Source organism: Canis lupus, chromosome 20, assembly GCF_003254725.2.
Source record: "Canis lupus dingo isolate Sandy chromosome 20, ASM325472v2, whole genome shotgun sequence".
Lineage (NCBI taxonomy): Eukaryota > Metazoa > Chordata > Mammalia > Carnivora > Canidae > Canis > Canis lupus.
The window spans coordinates 38376113-38399243 of NC_064262.1; the positions used below are offsets into that span (position 1 = coordinate 38376113).

Below are 23131 nucleotides of genomic sequence, written 5' to 3' on the forward strand. Positions count from 1 at the left end.
CAGCCCTGCCTTACTCTATGGTCTTTTAATTTTTTCCTTTTCTCTTCCTCCCGTGAGACTTAGGATAAGTATTTATTGATCCTACAGGTTAGGTCTTGAACAGAAAGACAAAGAAAAACCAGTGTCTTCTGTTTAATGAGTGCTATGATTTCTGATCCTCCTGTGTGTAATATTTTCCTAGATGCTGGTATACTCTAGGTATAATGGGGCCAATGAGAGAATAGAACAGAGGTTCACCCCTGCCACAAAGGGGAGAATAAGGTACTGAGAATGTGTCAAGTGGTTGTAGCCCTGGCTTGGGTGGATCGGGTCCCCTCTCTATTCGCTTCCGCCTTCCGAAGCCGCCAATGAGTACACAGCAGTTCGGATCTATGCGGAAAAACTACAAAGTCCAGAAGTCACTGCGCGGGGAGTAAGTACTCAAGCACCAATCAAAACTAGCGGGCCCCGTTCCTATAAGCGGAACTTCATTTCCCAGACGACCCCGGGGCTCTTCGATTTCTCCTCCCGCCCCCTGCCAGCGAGCCTCGCGCCAAGTCGGGGCGCGCGCGCGCTACCGCGCGCGGGGCACGTAGCACGCGAGTGACGCATAATATGTGGGCCGCTCTGGATCTGTGGTCGCGCTGTGTGTGAGTGAGGGAGAGTGAGTGCGGGACCTGAGGCGGTGTGTGTGAACTGTGGCCGCTGGCGGGGTCAGGGGGGAGCGGCGGAGCCGCCCGGGAAGGTGAGTGGGGAAAGGAGGGAGACGGCTCTCTGGGAAGGCGGAGAGAAGACAGGGCGCGTGGCCGGGCAGGAGGGAGAGTGGGCGCCGGACTGGGGGAGGGGCGGCACCTGCCTGGGCCGCCGGCGGGGAGGGGGCGGGCCGGGCCGCCAGGGAGGCTGGGTCCGGGGCCTGACAGGACTTTGCCTCCTCCAGATTCTTGGCTCGGGGGCGGGGCCTCCACGCTTTTCTCCCAGTCCGCAAAAGAAGCTTCCCGAGAGTAACTCTTCCGCCCGGATTGGGGGGTGGGGGTGCGCTTGCCCCTGCCTGGAGGAAGGGTGCCTCTCGTTCCCCTCGTCAACCTTTTTCCTTCCAAGTCTTCCCATTTTCCGTTCCGTACGGGCTGGGGGGCTCCATCTTCCCTGCCGTACGGCGGCCCCCTTCCCAAGCTGTGTCTCCGCCTCCAGCTCCAGTCACCTGGGCGGGCTCTCCCCTCCCTCGGCCTCGTGCCACCTCCCTTTGCACCCGTCCGGCTTTCTGACCGGGCGAGGAGGGCGGAGCTTTCCGGGCACTCCTCCCACCCCCATGGTGGAGGGGAGGGGTGGAGAGAGAGGTGTGTGGGTCTTGCCGCGTGGAAACAAACCTCGGAGTGCCTGCCTAGCTTCCCGGGAGCCTATTTCCGGGGGTTATGGTCGTTTTCAGCTGGGGTGATAGGCATTTCCTTAACTCTTCTCTTCCTAGACGGTTTCTCACTTCCTCTTACTGTAGGGTTAGCGCTTGGGTTTCGCATCTGTTGAATAATTTTGGAGTGTGTAATGGTTCTTTTTAAACCCCAAACGTATGGAAATGTCTTTCCATACCATCCCATTGTCCTGTTTTTTTTTTTTTTTTTAACTCTGCTTTTTCAGGGAAGCCTTTTAATTAGTGTACACGTTTAATTAGCATCATATTCCTGTTCTATATGCTTTGTTAATGTATAGAGTGAGAGGTTCATTGGCAATGTCGTCCTGTAATTTTCTTTTTCCAGTGTATTGGAGTTTAAAGTTTACATAAGCTTGTATATTGTAGACTCTTTAGGAATTGATTTGGTATTTTTTTGCTTGATGCTGGCGAGATTTTTGTATAAAGCAGTATTATTTTTGAGTTGTGATATTTTGGATGGCAAGGAGGTAATGGATACAGAAAGTGGATAATATAAAGGAAGTCATTTTATGAACAAAATCTCTGATTGAGCACAGTGTTTTACTGTTCTTGTAAAGTTTTTTGATAGGGGAGGAATCTGAGAATGAACCACAAACATAGTTTGAAGTTAATGAAGTTGGGTCTATATCAGTTTCCTTATTATAATTTTGTAGTTGACATGGAGGCTAGTAGAATATTGTTATATGTGATCTTATCTGTCAAACCAATTATTGGGTAAATTTTACTTGAAGCTCTAAACTTGGATTTCTCACCTCTCTCCTCCTTTTTTTTTTTTTTTTAATAAAGTAGAATGCTTTTAGATTTGTTTCATGATTTTAACCTTGTGAGATCTGTCCTTTACATGTACTTGATTTTAGTCTTTCGTATAGTTTCTACTGAATAGGCCATTATGAATCATGTATTTGGGGAGGACAGATTTTATGATTTAAAAAATTCTAAAAGTTTACAAAGTAGCAGAAAAATGATAGAACTAGCATACTCTGAAAAATCCTTATCCTACCATTATCCCTCAGAAAGTCTGTTACTTGCACAAAAGTAATAGGTATTATCTGTTTCTTGTGTGTTCTTCCAGAGATATTCAAGGAGCAGGTGCATACACACGCACACACACATTTTGCTTTTTTCTTTTTTTTTATAATTTTTTTTCTTGTGATGAGAACTCTTAAGATCTGTTTTCTTAACAACTTTCTTTTTTTTTAATATTTTATTTATTCATGACACACACACACACACACACACACACAGAGGCAGAGACACAGGCAGAGGGAGAAGCAGGCTCCATGCAGGGAGCCTGACGTGGGACTAGATCCCGGGTCTCCAGGATCACGCCCTGGGTTGAAGGCAGTGCTAAACCGTTGAGCCACCCAGGCTGCCCACATTTTGCTTTTTTCATTTGGCATATATATATATATATTTTAAAGATTTGTTTATTCATGAGAGACACAGAGACAGACAGAGACACAGGCAGAGGGAGAAGCAGGCTCCATGCAGGGAGCTCAACATGGGACTCAATCCTGGGACTCCAGGATCAGGCCCTGGGCTGAAGGCGGTGCTAAATGGCTGAGCCACCCAGGGATCCCCTCATTTGATGTGTATTTGAGATTTGGTTCACATTAGGAAAGGAAATGCTTTTTAATTTTTTCAACTTCTTAATTATGGAAATTTTCAAATAGTTGAACGAATAGTGAAATGAACACTTGTTTATCCATTCAGATTCAATAATTATTAATATTTTGTTATATTTTCTCTATAGATGTGTATTTTTCTTATTTTGTGGAATCATTTGGAAGTTAGTTGCAGATACATCACCCCTAAATATTGGCAGGCAACATTTAGGATAAGGATGTTCCACATATTTTTTGTAGGGCTTTATATTATTTCATTACATGGACAGTATTACCATTTAATCCTCACAAAAACCATTTCCATTTTACAGATAAGGAAATTGAGATTGGAGAAGTTAAATAACTTGACCAAGATCTCACAGGTTTATCTGCAGAGTTGGCATGTGAATGCTTGAAACCCTTTTCTACGAAGTTACCAGTTGATTGGTCTTTGGGACTTCTCTGAGCCCGTTTTATCATATGTAAAAAAAAAAAATAGGGACGGTGGCTGTGAAAATTCACAATAACATAGGAAATCACCCAAATGTCTGTCCAATATTAATATTTAGTAATTGGGGGAATCTCAGGGTGGCTCAGCTGTTTAGCACCTGCCTTCGGCCCAGGGCCAGATCCCGGAGTCCCGGGATCGAGTCCTACATCGGGCTCCCTGCATGGAGCCTGCTTCTCCCTCTGCCTGTGCTTCTGCCTCTCTCTCTTTTTCTCTGTGTCTCTCATGAATAAATAAATAAAATCTTAAAAAATTCAATAATTGGTAACTATTGTGTTATTACGGATAGGCCATAAATTCTGTATACCACTTAGCTCACTTTAAAACATGGTGAATTGAGTAACACACCATCACTGTTGGATGCATAACAGGATGACTGCACCTTTAACGTTTTATATTAATTGTCTTTCATTGATAACTAAATGAGTTATCATTGTTATTATTTTAGTCTGAGTTTATATTTTTCTTGGGCAAGTGATCATTCCCAAAGTTATAATTATTCTTCATCATAATTAATTGCAAGTTTTGAAAATGATGCCAAAAGAAGATGTTTCTGGGGATCCCTGGTGGCTCAGCGATTTAGCGCCTGCCTTTGGCCCAGGGCGCAATCCTGGAATCCCGGGATCGAGTCCCGTGTCGGGCTCCCTGCGTGGAGCCTGCTTTTCCCTCCTGTGTCTCTCTGCCTCTCTCTCTCTCTATGTCTATCGTAAGTAAATAAATAAATCTTAAAAAAAAAGAGAAGATGTTTCTAAATTAAACTCTAAAATTTTAGTATTTTGGGGCACCTGGGTAGGCTCAGTGGTTGAGTGTCTGCCTTTGGCTCAGGTCGTGATCCTGGGGTCCTGGGATCAAGTCCTGGATCAAGCTTCCCAGGGGGGAGCCTGCTTCTCCCTCTGCCTGTGTCTCTGCCTGTCTCTGTGTGTCTCATGAATAAATAAATAATATCTTTAAAAAAATTTTAGTATTTTAATGCCCTTGAGTTGACCTTTATTAAATGTAATATTTTCCTTAAACTTTGGCTTTATATGCTCTACTGTGTTGATCACTTATCAAAGAGACATTCCCTCCTGATCTTTTTTTTTTCCACTTTATTTTTTAGTTATTTTTAGTTTTTTAAAGTGGGCTCCATGGGGCTTGAACTCATACAACCCTGAGATCAAGGCCTGAGCTGAGATCAAGAGTTGGACCCTTAGCTGACTGAGCTACCCAGGCACCCCGTTTTTTCCGCTTTTAAAAGAAATTGTGGTAAAATTCACATACCATAAATTGATCGTTAACCATCCATAGGAGTTGTTTATATATCCTGGATACTAGATCCTTATCAGATACATGATTTGTAAATATTTTCTTTCTTTTTTTTTTAAATTTTTTATTTTTATTTTTATTTTTTTATTTATTTATGATAGGCACACAGTGAGAGAGACAGGCAGAGACACAGGCAGAGGAAGAAGCAGGCTCCGTGCACCGGGAGCCTGACGTGGGATTCGATCCTGGGTCTCCAGGATCACGCCCTGGGCCAAAGGCAGGCGCTAAACCGCTGCGCCACCCAGGGATCCCTATAAATATTTTCTATTTCATGGTTTGTCTTCTCATTTTCTTGATTATATCATTTGATGCACAAAAGTTTTAAAGGTTGGAACCAATTTTTCTGTTTGCTCTTTTGTTGCTTATGCTTTTGGTGTCACAAGTAAAAATCCCTTGCTAATTTCAAGGTCATGAAGATTTATCCCTATGTTTACCTTTCAGACTAGTATAGTTCAAGCTTCTACATTTAGGTCTTTGTTTTATATGATATGAGTCAGGGATTCAACTTTATTCTTTTGCATGTGGATATCCAGTTTTCACAGCACAATTTGTGTGTTTTTTTTTTTTCTTTAAGATTCTAATTTATTTATGAGAGACACAGAGAGGCAGAGGCCTAGGCAGTAAGAGAAGGAGGCTCCCTGTGGGGAGCCTGATGTGGGATTTGATCTCAGGACCCTGGGATCAGGCTCTGAGCCGAAGGCAGATGCTCAACCACTGAGCTGCCCAGGCGTCCCTTCACAGCACAGTTTGTTGAAATACCATTTGACTTTCTACTAATGGTCTACTGGTCTTTCAATAAATTCTTTTCCCTGTTGAATGGTCTGGCACACTTGTTGAAAAATAGTTAGCCATAAATGTGAGATTGTATTGCTGGGCTCTCAGTTCTATTGCATTGGTGTTTGTGTCTATCCTAATGCCATTACCATACTGTTTCGATCACTATAGCAGTATCTAAGCTTTGAAATCAGAGGTATGAATTCTCCAACTTTGTTCTTTTTAAGATAGTTTTGGTTTTCAGTATTTCCATTTTTGCAAAAAAAGGTCAGTAAAATTTTGACAGGGATTGCATTGACTGTTGACCACTTTAGAGAGTATTGTCATCTTAACAATATTAAGTCTTCTTATCCATGAACATAGGATGTCTTTCCATTTATTTATTTAGTTTTTCTCTAATTTATTCCAGCAGTGTCTTGTAATTTTCAATGTATAAATCTTGTGCTTTTTGGGGTAAACTTATTCTTAATATTTTATTATTTTTGATGCTATTTTAAATGATATTGTCTTCTTTTTTGTAAGCTTAACTCCCCCCCCCCCCCCCCCCGTGATCTCTACATTCAATGTGGGGCTTGAACTCACAGGCCTGAGATCAAGAGTTGCATGCTCTTCTGATTGAGCCAGCCAGCCAGGGGCTCCAATGAAATTGTTTTTTTTCTTTTTTTTTTTTTTAAGATTTATTTATTTATTCATGAGAGACCCAGAGAGAGTGAGGCAGAGACATAGGCAGAGAGAGAGAAGTAGGCTCCATGCAGGGAGCCCAATGTGGGGTTCAGTCCCGGGACTTAAGGATCACGCCCTGGGCTGAAGGCAGACGCTCAACTGCTGAGCCACCCAGGCGTCCCTTGTTTGTTTTCTTGTTTTAAAGATTTATTTAGTTCTTCCTTTCCAACTTGGATACCTTTACTTTTTCTAGCTTACTCTGGCTAGAACTCCAGTACAATATTTAATATAAGTGTGAAAGCAGGCATCCTTGTCTTTTTTTGTAATTTTAGGGAGAAAGCTTTCAGTCTCATCATTGAGTATAATGGTAGCTGTGGGTTTTTTAAAATACCCTTTACCATATTGAGGAAGTTCTCTTCTGTTCCCAGTTTGAGGTTTTTTTTTTCTTTCGCAAAAGGGTAATGGATTTTATCAGATGCTTTTTCTTTTTTAAAAGATTTTATTTATTTATTCATGGGAGACTTAGAGAGGAGAGAGAGAGGCAGAGATAGGCAGAGGGGGAAGCAGGCTCCCCACAGGGAGCCCGATGCAGGACTTGATCCTGGGACACCAAGATCATACCCTGAGCTGATAGCAGACACTCAGCCATCTGAGCCACCCAGGCGTCCCTCAGATGCTTTTTCTATATCAATCAGATGAGCATGTGTTTTTTTTTTATTCATCCTATTAATATATTACATTAATTGATTTCTGTGTGTCACACCCACCTTTGCATTTCTAGGATAAATCCCACTTGGTCATGATATATGTTTCTATTAATGTGCTGCTGTATTCATCTCGCTAGTATTTTGTTGAGGATTTTTGCGTTTCTATTGATAAAAGGTATTTGTAGTTTTCTTGTGATGGCTTTATTTGGCTTCAGCATGAGGGTAATACTGGCTTCATGGAATAGATTAGGAAGTGTCTTTCCTCTTTTGTGGAAGAGTTTGAGGATGATGTTGATTTTTTTAAAATGTTTTATTAGAATTCACCTGTAAAGCCATTTCGCTCTCATACTTTTAGGACGTGCCTTAAAAGCTTAATTTTGCTGTTAAGTGCTTTGCACAATTTCTAGATCTTTATCATAAAATCCCCCCTTAAAATCCTTCCTCAAGATTGTCAAGGTCGTGGAAAACAAGGAACAACTCAGAAAGTGTCATAGACCAGAGTACATAAAGGAGACATGACACCTCAATCCAATGTAGTATCCTGGATAAGATCTTGGAACGGAAAAAGGATGTGAATGGAAAAACTGGTGAAATCTGAATCAAGTTGATTCAGATTTTTTTGTTTTTAAATCATTTATTTTTCTTTAAGATTTTTAAATTTATTTATTCATGAGGGGGGCGGGCAGAGACATAGGCAGAGGGAGAAAAGCAGGCTCCATGCAGGGAGCCTGATGTGGGACTCAATCCCCCGTCTCCAGGATCACGCCCTGGGCTGAAGGCAGGCGCTGAACCGCTGAAGCACCCAGGCATCCCTCAAGTTAAGTTTAGGTAATAGTAATCTACCAATGTTGGGTTTCTTAATTTTGACATTATATAACTATAAAATGAAATGGCAGCATTAAAAGAAACTGGGTGAGGGATATATGTGAATTCTCTCTACTACCTTTGCAACTTTTTTGGTAAATCTAAAATTATTCCAAATAAAGTTATTTAAAAAAATGCATAGTTAGTCAATTGTGGTTGGCTTGGGTTTTCTCAAGTTAAAGCTTGGGTTTTCTCAAATTAAAGTCAGAGGTCCTATTAGTCACACTGCAGCATTTCCTTTTTGTGACTCTGGCTAGAAAGACTGAAAATGTGGATTCTTCTCTGTAGAAAATAATGTTTTAAATTAAAAAAATTTTTTTGAAATATTTATTCTTCTTTGGTGACATGAATCACTGTTCGTTATTAGAATTGCCTCTACTTTATTAAAACACGATGTTTACATTTTAGAGTTGGTGGTATCTTTCCCATGTATTTCCTTTGGCCTTATGGTGGGTATCTTTAGAAGAGTCCATTATAATCCTAGATCAGCCAGTAATCTTGTGCTAATATTAGACTGTTTTCGTAGAATTGTTGCTTTTTCTGTGAAAATACAAATTTTGCATGGAAGGTCTGCCATTTTGATCCTAAGGCCACTTTGGCAAATAAGTCGATCTGTAAACCATATAAACAGTTGGGTCTTATCCCTTTTGGAGCCCTTTATAAATAACCCTCTCTTACTCATGTGAATTTCTCATGCAACTCCTTCAAAGCTTGTTTCAGCTCCCTGTCCTTCTATATCCCTGGGCTGACCACTCAATCCAGCAGCTTCTCTCTCTCTAGCCTCTCATGCTCCTTTCAGGAAATCAGCTGTGAGAGAAGTTAGGAAGCCTGATGGACAAATGGGCTTATAATTGTTATACACCTTCCCAGTTTTCATGCTGATAATGATATCCGCTTTAGTTTTTGGCCTTCTGTTAAGAATGGACAGGGGGAGACGCCTGGGTGGCTCAGCAGTTGATCATCTGCCTTTGGCTCAGGGTGTGGTCCTGGGGTTCCGGGATCGAGCCCCACATTGGGACTCCCTGCATGGAGCCTGCTTCTCCCTCTGCCAATGTCTCTGCCTTCTCTCCATGTCTCTTATGAATAAAATAAAATCTTTAAAAAAAAAAAAAAAGTATTGACAGGGATAGGGGTACCTGAGAGGCTCAGTCAAGATTGAGCCCCTGCATGGTAGGGGGGTCTGCTTCTCCCTTTCCCTCTTCTTCTGCCACTCCCCCTGCTTGTGGTCTCTCTCAAGTAAATGTTCTCTCTCTCTCAAATAAATTCTTAAAAAAAAAATTAACAGGGACATGTTGTTTATCTTTCATAAACTTCACCTGGAAGACTTAGAAGAGCAAAATATTTTGGAGCAGTGGTTTTTGCTACATTTTCTATTAAAAAAACTTAGCTTCAAAGTTTTGGACCTTAGAGGTCTAGATTAGAGTTTTGTGTGTCTGATATGTAGGTGTATGCATTTTTTAAAAAAATATTTATTTATTTTTTAAAAAAATATTTATTTATTTTTAGAGAGGAAGTTGGGGGAGGAACAGAGGGGAAAGGAGAGGGGGAGAGAATTCAAAGCTGACTCTGCATTGAGCCCTATTTGGGATTTGCTCCCATGACTGGGAGATTATGACCTGAGCCAAAACCAAGAGTCAGACACTTAACCACCTGAGCCACAGAAGTGCCCCAGGTGTATGCATTTTTGAGGAGAGAAAATGAGGACCCTAGCTTTCTGTCTGTTCTTAGAGGGGTTTCTAATCCTAAAAAGGGTAAGAATCATGATTTTGATTCAGTTCCTTGTCTCATTTGACAGTTGAGCAAATTGAGGTTGGGAGGGGGTGAAAGGACTTGAAGAGTATCCTGGTTCCCAGTGCTGAGTTTTCCATTGTGTCACAAATAAAATTATCTGAAGAGTCTAGAAGTTAAGCATTGTTGCTTGCTCACCTCTTTTCTCCGTCCTCACTTTTTTTTTAAACTTTTTTTTTTTTTTAAGATTTTATTTATTGGGATCCCTGGGTGGCGCAGCGGTTTGGCACCTGCCTTTGGCCCAGGGCGCGGTCCTGGAGACCCGGGATCGAGTCCCACATCGGGCTCCCGGTGCATGGAGCCTGCTTCTCCCTCTGCCTGTGTCTCTGCCTCTCTCTCTCTCTGTAACTATCATAAATAAATAAAAATTAAAAAAAATTTTTATTTATTCATAGAGATGCGGAGAAAGAGAGAGGCAGAGACACAGGCAGAGAGAGAAGCAGGCTCCATGCAGAGAGCCTGACGTGGGACTCAATCCAGGGTCTCCAGGATCACGCCTGGGGCTGCAGGCGGTGCTAAACCGCTGCGCCACCGGGGCTGCCCCCTCCTCACTTTTAGGAAGTATGTCAGGTTTATTTGCCTGTGTTCATGTGTTACTTATGTATATTTTTGATTCCTTAGGCCAAGCCATGACTACAGTAGCGGTGCATGTGGACTCTAAAGCTGAGCTCACTACCCTGCTGGAGCAGTGGGAAAAGGAACATGGCAGTGGGCAGGACATGGTACCTATCCTTACCAGGTATGAACAATTATTATTATTTTTTAGAAATTCATTTTAAAAAAGGGAAAAATTAGAGAATAGTATGGGAACATTTTCATCTTGACTATGAATTCTAAAACCGTTTTGTCTCTCAGAACTAGTCTTTATCTCAGTACTTCTTGAAGCTCTTTAAATTTCTTACTTTTCCTCTCAGGCTGTTGGTCCTTATTCTCCTTTGTAGGTTCTTTTCTTGTGTTTCAACCTTAGGGTTTTGTTGGTGGTTCTTTTTTCTCTTTACCCTATATATTCTACCTAGATAGTTTCATTCCTGCCCATGATTTAAAACATTATTCTTAGGTTAACTTTCAAGTCGCTATTTCTACTTTAGACATTTTTTAAAATTTCAGACTCTTTTCTCAGCTGCTTGGTGTACACATCTTTACCTGCCTGTTTGCAGACACCTGAAACGTACCATGTCTACAGTAGGGCTTATCATCTTCATCCTGCCTCCTTTCTCCTTCACAGTTTGTACTTTTGTACTCCCCACCTTGGTGTACGGTGTCTTCCTGTACTAGCACAGTTCAGTCTCTACACCCTGTGAGGATTTCTACTTTCTCTTCTTCCCCAGTCCCCCATACCACTTCCTTCATTAGATACTGGTTATGTTTTGACTGGCCTCTTAGGCAGTGTGAATTTTCTCTCCATCTCTAGATTACCCTCTTCTAATACATCTTCCTCTTTGCTAAAGAGTCTTCTTCCTTATATACAAATCTAATTGTCATACCTTTGATCATAATTCTCTGGCTCTGTTTTTCTTTCAGAATAAAATGTAAACTTTTTAGAGGGGCCAGTGAAGCCATTTATGGTTTGGCCTCTATCTCCTTTCTCTGCCTCCTAATGTTAGTTTCCTTCAGTAAGGGATAGTACCATATTTTCTAATGTCTGTGTGTGTTTACACTTGCTATTCCTTGCCTGAAATGCCTTTCTTTGGTACATCTATCTGCCTGGCAAACTCTCACTCAAAAAGCAATTTGAGAATCATGTAGAATTTGTAGAACCTTCTCTGACTTTGACATCCACAGGTGTGGGTTTGGGCACTCCTTTATTTTCTTTATTAATACTCCAGTTATGTGTGTGTGTGTGTGTGTGTGTGTATGTATACACATACAAATGTATATATAAAATGTGGTATAATTATAATTCTCCCCTTCTTAACTCTTACCACATTGTACTAAAATTATTTTTTTTGCATGTGTAACTTCACTAAATTGTAAGTTTTTTTTTTTTTTTTTTTTTTAATTATAAATGCTTTATAGACAGGTACTGCACTTTTATTGGTGTCTCCTCAGGCAGTGACTTGTGCATGCCTGGTACATAGTAACTCTGTGGGACATTATTTTCCTGAATGATTGTGTGAAACAGGAGAGTGAAAAATAAAGGCTGGAGAGGAATGCCCATAGGTTTTCTAAGTAGGAGGTTCCTGGAACATGGAGATCTTTAACATTTAGCCTTTGATATGGCAGAGGAAAAAGCCTTTTGTTTGTGCAGTGATGTATTCTATATGAATAAAGAGAACTATGGTCCTATGAAAGTTTAAGAGGGGCTAAATGCTTTGTTGCTCTTGATGGGGGAATATGTAAAAAGTACAGATTTTTTAGGGACAGGATTATTGCTGACTGGTGGAAAGTGGATTTTAATTTGTAGAGGCATTGGAGATTAAGAACTACTAATCACAAGATATTTGAAATGCAGCCACATGAATTAAAGAATCTGATTATTGTGCAGTTAAAACGTGGATTGATGTAACTATGAGAGGATAAAGACATAAATGGGGATGATAATGTCAATGGTAGAGTCACTTAATTGGAAAAATATTTATTGAGAACATATAGTAAAGATACTCATTGTTTTATTTTTAAGATTATTTCATATCCATGATCATATTTGACCCTCAACTTTGTCACTGTGCTATGATATTCAGTAGTGCAAAGCCGAAAATAGAGGGACTCTGTCTTCAAGGAAATAACCATCTGGGAAGTAACTAACAGATATGAAACAATGCAGAATAGTACAAATAAGTATATAATGAGGTGCTAAATTTGGGAAGTATGATTCCTGAATATTGCATGGGTTATGAGAATGAATGAGTCAGTTTCTTTTATTCACTCAACAAGTATTTGAGGACCTTTTGTGTGTGGGAATTGTCAGATACTTCTCTGAACCTAATTTCCTCTATTGTCACTAGAAGTATCACTGAGAGCTACATTGTTAAACTACAACCATTCTTGGAGCTGCTTGGAAAAGACAACATAGGTAGACAGTGGAAAGCTAAGCTTGGAATTTTGGATTTTAACTCCTAACTCCACTGGGCTTTCCAATATAGGATGTGGTAAAGTTTTTTTGGAATAGGGACTTGAAAGGTGGTAGAATATAGCTTGATGAAAAGCAGAGAATCAGACTTTTCTAGGAAAAGTGAAAAATGTGACTCCCTAATTGAGAGTAGAAGGAACTGGGACATGTTTTTGTGACAGTGAGGAAATGGGCCTCACCAGAGTGGAAGGTGAATATAAGGTGGAAATGGAAAATAAAGTTACATGGAGCAAGATCTTTAAAGGATCAGCAAGTGTGAGAGATAGTAGGATGAATTAAAAGTATAGTTTATTTTAGAAAGGGGCAATTCCCATTATCCAAATTGTGGGTGTATTAGTTCATTGAATATTTCCTGAAGTTCTTTCACATATCTGTGGTCTCCCCCTTATCCCCCAGCTTAGCTGGCTGTAGGTTTTTCATTAGAAAAACAATGAATTTCAGGCTTGCCTATTTTATTGGCCACAGCTTTCATGATTTTTGGTCAGTTTTCCTAAGAAAAATGTGTGGCTTCTTATAACTTTGACTTTTTTTTTTTTTTAAAGATTTTATTTATTTATTCATGAGAGAGACAGAGAGAGAGAGGCACAGACACAGGCAGAAGTAGGCTCCATGCAGGGAGCCTGATGTGGGACCCGATCCCGGGTTTCCAGGATCACACCTTGGGCCGAAGGCAGTGCTAAACCACTGAGCCACCCGGGCTGCCCTTACCTTTGACTTTTTATTTATTATTTGTATTGTTGTTTTGTTTATTATAATCAAGCCTTTGACTTGATTCTGTGAAAAGGGACTAGCATTGGACCAAGCTATGTGAGTACTACCCAAGTTCTGTGATTTGTTTTTTTATATTACTGAGATATATACTGTATAGTACTCTGCTTGATGGATTCTCTACTTGTAAAACTATCACCTATATCAAGTTAAAGAACTTGAGTACTGTGTCCACAAGGCTCCTTCCTGCCCTGTCCTAGTCAAATCTACCTTAAATTACTTTTCTGTTTGTTTTTGATTCTCAGTATTCATTACAATAACACTTAACTAGCTTTCACATGTCAGGTTTTGTTTTAAGCAGAGAACATACGTTACCGTAAACATCAAGGAACCTCTATAAGATAGGGACCTTTATTTTACAGATGAAGCATAGAAAGGTTAAATAACTTGACCAGAGTCACACAGTGGAAGAGGTATGGTTTGAACCCTGGCCAGCTGGCCCCAGAATCCATGTTTTTTTTTTTTATTTTTTTTATTTTTTTATTGGTGTTCAATTTACTAACATACAGAATAATACCCAGTGTCCGTCACCCATTCACTCCCACCCCCCGCCCTCCTCCCCTTCTACCACCCCTAGTTCGTTTCCCAGAGTTAGCAGTCTTTACGTTCTGTCTCCCTTTCTGATATTTCCCACATTTCTTCTCCCTTCCCTTATTTTCCCTTTCACTATTATTTATATTCCCCAAATGAATGAGAACATATAATGTTTGTCCTTAGAATCCATGTTTTTAACTTCCATTGTGCTATATTGTTAGTTTCAACGGAAGATACTGATAGATCTTATATTGTGTAATTCTAAACATATTTTGTGTGGTAGCCCTTTGTGGCAAAGTGAATTTTCACAGCTTGAAGGGGAGAGTAGAAAAGTAGAAATATTTTTGAGCCTTAATGGGGAAAAATATGCCAGAGTGGGCACAAGTTTTTCCAGGAAGCTAACCTTTTAAGACTAGGAAGTATGGTTTTGTGGACATAATACATACAGGAGAGTTTGAGTTAGGACAGAGCATAATATATGTTGGAGAGTGTATTTGCCTTGTATTTGACTATCATGATAGGTTAAAGTGTCATTCTTGCTTAGGGTATTCAAAATGTGATTTTTCTTGTTTCAAAAAAAAAAGAATGCATGAATAAAAAAAAAGATGATTGATACATGCAAAAAATAACATGGATCATTCAAAATATGCTGAACTCAAGAGACCAGTTACGAAAAGGGTATATGTCATTTCATTTGTATGACATTCTAGAACAGGCAAAACTAATCTGTGGTGAGCAGATAATTGGTTGCTTGGGATAGGGGTGGGAGCTTAGGGGGGTGAGGAATGTTACAGACTGAAGTAATAGGACTTTGGCCATGAAACAGTTATGAACTTGGACTCTTTGAAGAGCAAAGAAGGCCATGTGACTAAAGCTTATGAAGGGAGAGTGGATAGTAGAAGTCAGAGATGCAATAGAGGCTAGATTAGTATAAGCCATGGTAGTACTTGGGTATAATTGAAGTTATTGTGGTAAGTTGTTGGGAGATGGAGAATGAATTGTGTCAAGCACTAAAGCAAGAAGTTGGGGAAAAGGCTGTGGCAAGTAGTTCAGGCAGTTGATGGTGTTCTGGGCAAGGATAGGAATGGTCAAGATTGAAAGAAATGATTGAAATCAGGAGATGGTAGGTAGGGCTAACAGGAATTGTTGTGGGGGATGAGGAGAAAAGGAAGGTTTTAATGATGACTTAGGCTTCTGAGGAGATGGTAGTGCTATTTTTTGAGACAGGAAAGTGGAGATAAGGAGTTTGGGAGTGGAAATTGTTTTATGAGATGATTGCTTAGATCTCTGTTCATCAAGAAAATACTTTTTGCTAACTTTTTGCTTTTATTTTACACCTTCATTGTTGAATTGACTATTGTAGGTGGTGGTACATTTTTTTGTGTACTTGTTTAGAGTTGACCCTGTCTTCCCTTTGTGCTAGGATGTCTGAATTGATTGAAAAAGAAACTGAAGAATATCGTAAGGGGGATCCAGACCCATTTGATGACCGACATCCTGGTGAGACCTGTGTTCTCTTAAGCCTGGCTCTAATTTTCTTAAAAAAGAAAATAGCTTAATAGGAAAATTTACATTGAAATAGCATCTTTCATGATAAGTTGTAAGATCATCTAATTGTTAAAATATTGCTCAAGGTGGAGGTAGTGAGGAAAAATAAATTCCTGGAAAATTGAAATATTTGTAATATTTATCGAATAGAAGATAACTAACTTCAGGGAACTAAATTATGTTTTATAGCTTACTGACTCCATTGGAATGTTACTTAAAAAGAGAATAATGTTCTCTGTTCTTGACTTTTAGCCCCAAAGAGGTTATCCTCTGTGCCTTCATCTTTCAAACAACAGTTTGAAACAGTTATGTACTTGGATTCTTTGAAGCAGAAAAAGGGATAATTATGCCTTAACTAATGAGGAAATGTAGTTGAAAATACATTCAGTGCCTTGTTTTTGGTTATAAAATTGATACTTGGAACCTTGAATAATAAATAGGTTTCTTGATGTCTGCTTTAGTATCTCAGCAGCTAAAGTATGGCATCTCATGTTAATTTGGTTTTATTTTGGGCTGATTAGAACCATGACAATCCAGTCTGCTTTGGCATGGAATTAGGTATGATATAGAGCTATATGAGACTGGAGACTTTACCATTTTATGTTTTCTCTAAGGTAGAGTACTAGTGGGTAAAGCTTAAATCATATGAGCCCATGCTGCATATCAACTTTCTCTGTGTAAAGTCAGAAGCAGTCTTTTGTTGGAAAAAGAGATTGTATGTGGAGAGATATGAGAATGAGTGAGACTAATTAAAAAAAGGGCGTTGTATGCCTACCTGAATGGTATAGGTTAATTTCTATTTCCTAGATTTTTGTTCTCAAATATAAGTAAGTTAGGCATTTCAGATTGAGTATCCAGTTATTTATGTAATACTTGTTGCACTTGTCCTAGGCATCCCCACTTGTGACTTTAGAGGATTACTTACCTATTTAATTCTTTTTTTTTTTTTAAAGATTTATTTATTTATTCATTCAGAGAGAGCGAAGAGAGAGGCAGAGACACAGGCAGAGGGAGAAGCAGGCTCCACACAGGAAGCCCGATGTGGGACTCGATCCTGGGTCTCCAGGATCACACCCCAGGCTGCAGGCGGTGCTAAACCGCTGCGCCACCGGGGCTGCCCTATTTAATTCTTCAGTAAGGCAATCAAAGCATGAAGAAGTACGAATGTGAATGTGAATAAGAAATTAAGTTAACATTTGGGGTTATGAAAAGAATTAAAAGAGAGATGATCATGTTTAGTGACCTTGGAAGGGATGAAATGGTAATGAGGAAGAAGGAAGAGACAGAATTATACCCTTTTTTTAGTAGTAAATTTAAAGAGTTATTTTTTCCTCCCTACCTCTTACGTTAAGCAATAGTTGTCATTAGGCATAATTTCTATTAATAAAAATGAGGGTGTCATTTTCATCATTTGTAAAAAATAAACAGAAAGTTAGGTAATCTGAGGTCCTCCTCTAGTTTTTATGATACCATTCTGTAACTTTTCTTTTTGTAATTTACTTTGGAATACTAACTATAGCTTGGTAGAAACTTTGAATCAGTAGCTCACGTCTTTTCTTCATCCTAAATTGTATCCTTTGACTAAATTTGCCACTCTAATGATCTTAAAGGAAAATTAAAATAGATGGTATCTGTTTTAAAAACCAATAATTCCCTCAATCATTAAGTAATTCTTTTACCTTTAGGCTGTGTATTGAGTAGATCCTAGGTTCCTGGCCTTTCTTTCCCCAGGAACTCAGAAAGTTAAGATGGCCAAAGTTACCATATCTTTAGAGTTGGTGATTGCTTAGTGGGATTTCCCCTCCTGTACCCTGCCCCCACAACCTGGGGTATCATTACAGGTTTGAAGATGCATCTCTGCTATTGTTGGCATTATAGTTGAAAGATTGGACTTGGGAGTCTTATCTCCTCCAGGCCACCCATCACAATAAGTTGTGCTTCCTACCTTAATCTGGCTGGGATATCAGGGTTTTTCTTTCTCTTAAATCTCCTTTATGATTCTTTTTTAGACCTTGTACACTCTTAGTAATGCTGGTCTGGGTCTATTGCACAATTATTTAATTTAGCATTGCTGGGAGATATGCTGGGAGATGGGAAAGTTAGCAGTGTTTCGAGTTTTTATATTAGCACTTTTAATTTTAGAGTATGTTTCTTATGAAATCTAATTCATCAAGAGAATCTTTTCTTTGTTTCCATTTATTTTTGCAGCATTTTAATAGTACTTGTAACAACCTAGGTGCCTTTCCAGAGGTTTAATTTACTTGACTGGGATGACTTACTCATTCCTTTGTTTGTTCCTCCCCTCTTCTTTTGGTAGGTCGGGCTGATCCAGAGTGTATGCTGGGCCACTTGCTGAGAATACTCTTCAAGAATGATGATTTCATGAATGCAGTAGGTTTGCTTTTTACTTTTCTCGAGAGATTTTCATCAGCAGATGCTATACACTTTATTATTTGTGAATAGTTTGCTTTCTCCTAAAGTCTTGACAAAATTGGGAATAGAGTGCGTAGATTTTTTTGTTTGTTTGGTATTGGTTCAACGAGATAAGCATCATGGATTTCTTTCTTACCAAAGTCTTGGTTGTGGCTAAGGTGTTTTCTTTTGGTGTATACCTTGTTCAGTTGAATATCGTCAAGGACTCACAAGGCGTCTGCTCATCCTTGGGCAAGGTGATTTTGAGTTTGGGAATATAGACATTTTCTTGGGTTTCTGAATAGAAAAGTAAAAGTAATATATGAGGCATGATTCTGCACTGAGACTGTGGTGTGTGCATTGGGCATGTGGAGGGAGAGAAAGATACTAAGTCGGCTCTTGAGAAGTAAATATATCTATTTCTAGTGTTCACAGCTCCTGAGACATAGTAATGGTTCAGTAAGTTGTAGCTATTAGGTTTGTTTTGGGAGGCCGAATTGCATGATGTTTGAGAGCATGGGTTTTGGGGTCCGTGTTTTGGATTTAAATGCAGTTCTATTGTTCACTGACAGTTTGATCTTGGGGCAACTTAAGCTTCTAACAACCTTCATTTTCTCCAAGCTTTATTTTCCTTTTTTAAAAAAAGATATATTTATTTATTCGAGACAGAGAGAGAGGCAGAGACACAGGCAGAGGGAGAAGCAGGCTCCGTGCAGGAAGCCTGATGTGGGACTTGATCCCGAGACTCCAGGGTCACGCACTGAGCCAAAGAAAGATGTTCAACCACTGAGCCACCCGGGCGTCCCAAGCTTTATTTTCCTAATCTATAAAATAGGGATGATCTTACCTTAAAGATATTTTTGTAGTCTTTAATGAAATTAATCATGAAAAGTTCTTTTTTTTTTTTTTTTAAAGATTTAATTAATTTATTCATGAGAGACACAGAGAGAGAGGCAGAGACATAGGCAGAGGGAGAAGCAGGCTCCATGCAGGAAGTCCGATGTGGGGACTCGATCCAGGGACTCCAAGATCACGCCCTGAGCCGAAGGCAGATGCTCAACCGCTGAGCCACCCAGGTGTCCCATAAAAGTTCTTAACGCAGAACCTGGTACATGAGGTACATGAGGGCTCAGTAAGATTAGCTATTATTATTGTCTGTATTGTATTAGCTCCTAAATTTATTTCTCAGTTATCAGCATCTCTTCTGTACCTCAGGTTATTTCCAGCAGCCTTCTAAATATTCCCACCTGGATATTCTCCACAGGCACCTTGAATTCCACATGTCTAATTGTTGCTCTACAGTCTTTTTCTCTTGTTTTCTAGCTCAGTGATGGTGTCCCTGTGTAGCCAGCTAGAAGCTATCCTTTATTTTTCCAAGCTCTCTTATTCAGTGAACTTACAGGTCTTACCATTCCCATTCTATTAACCTTCACAAATTCCTCCACTTCTTTCTGCCCTTGTTGCCAGACTTTAGTTTAACCACTACCATTTCCTGGCTATTACAATAGCCTCTTAACTGATTATCATCTTGTCTGTTCTTCAACCTATTCACTTTATAGCGCAGAAATTTTTCTAAAATGCAAAAAGTGATGGCACCCTTTTGCTTACAATCCATTAGTGGTTTCCCATTGCCCTAAAAATAAATTTTAAGTTCCTTAGTTTGAAATACAAACCCAGTTTCTCTTTGGCCTTTTTGTTCTCTTAATTTTAAATTGTCACCCTTTGGCTCTCCTCCCCTCCCTACTCCTTAGCTATTCCTACTTTTCCTTTACAGTCTGCCTTAGAATCCCTTCTCCTTTAAAGTCTTCTTTGATTCCTCTGCAGGGGTTGGGTGGCCTCCTACAGGCTTCTGTAGCATTCTGTATTCAATGATACTTGTTTTTCTGTCACCTCTTTTGGATTATGAGCCCTTTGATGGTGGGACTGCATCTTATTCACTGTTGTATACCCAGCACAGAACACAGTGCCTCTTAGTAGTAGAGATTGAGTAATATTTGAGTGCCAAGAGGAAAGTTTCGTTAATACATTTATATATATAATTAGAATTTATGTGTAATATTAAATGTATTTATGGTGTAAGTACAAAGTTCAAGTTTTTTATTCACCATTGTCAGGAATGGGCAGGGGGTTATCTTGCCCTACTTTATCCTTCTGAAAAGGAGTAGGGGGTAAAAAAATGATACTCTTTGAGCTTTAATTCTGTGGTTGTTGATAGGTTGTTTTGTAGGGGGATTTGATTTTAAAGCTGCAGAAGAAATAATATATGACTCCATCATGGCTCAGCAGGATTGTAACTGTTTATAATAAATAAAGGTGTAATGAGAAATCGTTAGTTCTTAATATCCCTGAGGCAAGTGATGGGAATATATTAAGGATTTATTAGAATTTATTCATTTACTTATTTTATTTATTTGTTTATTTTTAAATATTTTATTTATTTATTCATGACAGACACAGAGAGAGAGAGAGGCAGAGACACAGGCAGAGGGAGAAGCAGGCTCCATGCAGGGAGCCCGACGCGGGACTCGATCCCGGGTCTCCAGGATCACACCCTGGGCTGAAGGCGGCGCTAAACCGCTGGGCCACCAGGGCTGCCCTTTATTAGAATTTATTAATATGATTGGGTTGAATTTCAGATGAAAATTATTCCTCCTTTTTTTATAGCTGGTGAATGCTTATGTGATGACAAGCCGAGAGCCCCCTTTAAACACTGCAGCTTGCAGACTCCTTCTGGACATCATGCCAGGGCTGGAAACTGCTGTTGTCTTTCAAGAAAAGGTATTTACTAAAAAGAAAAGTCATCATTTTATTTTTAAGTTGGATGTTGATCTGTTTGATTTGTCTTTGTTAAAATATTATAGATTCTTATAACAATAATGTAGAAATGTAAGAAATCAAGCAATAAGAAAAAATCTAAGAATAACTGTTTTCATGCTGCTTAGGTGCTATAGTATTTCTTAAAATCTTAAGGTCATATGTTTTTATGATCTCATTCAAACTCTTATTCTTAATGAGTTGTCTTAGTGAGGAAGGACTTTCTACTTTGAGGAGGCTCATTCTCTTCTTCTTGGTATTTATTTTTTAATTTTTATTTTTTTTCTTTTGGGTGGTATTTAAAATTTCTTAATATTTGAAGACATATTTTGTGCTGTGTTTTATCCTAGGGGTTGGTAATATTTTGTCAGCAAGATGGGAGCTTACATTCACATAATGTGTCTGGGAAGGCAGACACAGATAAACTGATAATTTCAAATAAGGATAAGTACTAGGAAGACCAGAAAATGATAATTTGATAATGACTGTGTGTGTATACTTTAAACGTAAAAAATTACTCTGTTTTTATAAGTAATGTAGATATTTTTGTTCTCCGCGTTAAGAATTTGCACATGGCTTGCTTTCTTTTTCAAAGTCATTAAAATTTAATCTTCTGAAACAGTCTGTAAGCCTTAGTGTAGTTAAATGTATAAACCATTCTTTTTTTAAGATTTTATTTATTTATTAATGAGAGAGAGAGAGCGTGGCAGAGACACAGGCAGAGGGAGAAGCAGGCTCCATGCAGGGAGCTTAATGTGGGACTTGATCCCGGGTCTCCAGGATCAGGCCCTGGGGCTGAAGGCGGCACTAAACCGCTGAGCCACTTGGGCTGCCCTAAATGTATAAACCAAATGGAAATAGATTTTCACTTAACTTTTAAGAAAATTTTATTATAGAATTGTGTAACATAAAGGCTTTTCAAGAATAATGTTGCAATTAATGCTACAATTGTATACAGACTAGATTTAAAAATCCCAATTAGGGATCCCTGGGTGGCGCAGCGGTTTGGCGCCTGCCTTTGGCCCAGGGCGTGATCCTGAAGACCCGGGATCGAATCCCGCGTCGGGCTCCCGGTGCATGGAGCCTGCTTCTCCCTCTGCCTGTGTCTCTGCCTCTCTCTCTCTCTCTCTCTGTGTGACTATTATAAATAAATAAAAATTAAAAAAAAAAAATCCCAATTAGTTTACTATTGTGGGAGGCTAAAAAATATCTATATGCTTGTCAGAAATATTTTAATATGAATTCTTTTGAAAACAGAATGACAAGTGAAGCATTTATAGCAATGTGTTTATATATGCAAGATTTGTAGATTACAGATGATTTTACTGTGCTTTGTGAAAGTTTCCTGGTTGTCATTGTAGGAAAACCATCTCTGGTTCCTTTATAGTTTCATCATTGTATATTTAGAATGAAGTACATACCCTTTGGATGTCAGAAACACTAAGGGATATTTTGAATAATAAAGCTTTCTGCAGTTGGAGAACACTTTTGTTTCTTTTTCTTTTCTTTTCTTTTTTTTTTTTTTAGAGGGGAAGTGGGGAGAGGAGGGAGAGAGAGAAACCCAAGCAGGCTCCATGCCCAGTGTGTGGAGCCTGATGTAGGGCCTGATCTCACTACCCTGAGATCGTGACCTGTGCTGAAATCAAGAGTTAGCTGCCCAAATGAATGAGCCACCCAGGTACCCCCAACAGTTTTGTTTATGAATAATTTTTTTGGGAGAAGTGAATTATTAAGGAAAATCATAAGAAATAACATAACCTTGAATCCAGTGTCCTAGAAACGCAGATTAAAGACTTTTTTTTTTCTTTATTTATTTATGATAGTCACAGAGAGAGAGAGAGAGAGAGAGAGAGGCAGAGACACAGGCAGAGGGAGAAGCAGGCTCTATGCACCGGGAGCCCGACATGGGATTCGATCCCGGGTCTCCAGGATCGCGCCCTGGGCCAAAGGCAGGCGCCAAACCACTGCGCCACCCAGGGATCCCGACATTTTTTTTTTTTTTTTTTTAAGATTTTATTTATTTATTCATGAGAGAGAGAGAGGTAGAGGTACAGCAGAGGGAGAAGCAGGCTCCCTGCAAGGAGCCTGATGTGGGACTTGATCCTGGGATCGCGGGATCATGCCCTGAGCTGGAAGCAGATGCTCAACCGCTGAGCCACCCAGGTGTCCCACAGATTACAAACTTCTTGGATATTATGAGACCTTACTGTTGGATTACATAATCTTTATCTTTCAGAGTATCCTATGCATATTTCTTGATATGAATCAATATCTTATTTCTTTAAAAAAACATTTAATTATAGTTTGTTAATGAGTTGGAAATCATTATTTTTGGACAGATTGGCTACTGGTGTTTCACAGAGCTGTGGT

The 23131-nt window shown here is 39.4% G+C and overlaps 1 protein-coding gene across 7 annotated transcripts in view; it reads left to right on the forward strand.

The window, feature by feature from the left end:
• The window catches only part of DCAF1 (DDB1 and CUL4 associated factor 1), a 77587-nt gene that overhangs the window by 4838 nt on the left and 49618 nt on the right, over window positions 1-23131 (forward strand). For 3 of the 7 annotated variants that reach the window (XM_025456011.3, XM_025456014.3, XM_025456016.3), the window contains exons 1-5: window positions 566-724; window positions 10237-10354; window positions 15411-15487; window positions 17853-17926; window positions 20612-20725. In XM_025456011.3, coding sequence (XP_025311796.1) covers window positions 10245-10354; window positions 15411-15487; window positions 17853-17926; window positions 20612-20725 — 375 coding nt within the window. In that variant the 5' untranslated portion in view covers window positions 566-724; window positions 10237-10244. Of the gene's footprint in view, window positions 1-565; window positions 725-10236; window positions 10355-15410; window positions 15488-17852; window positions 17927-20611; window positions 20726-23131 lie in introns of those variants that run through there. The other 4 variants (XM_025456012.3, XM_035702459.2, XM_049097950.1 and 1 more) reach the window with 4 other exon arrangements.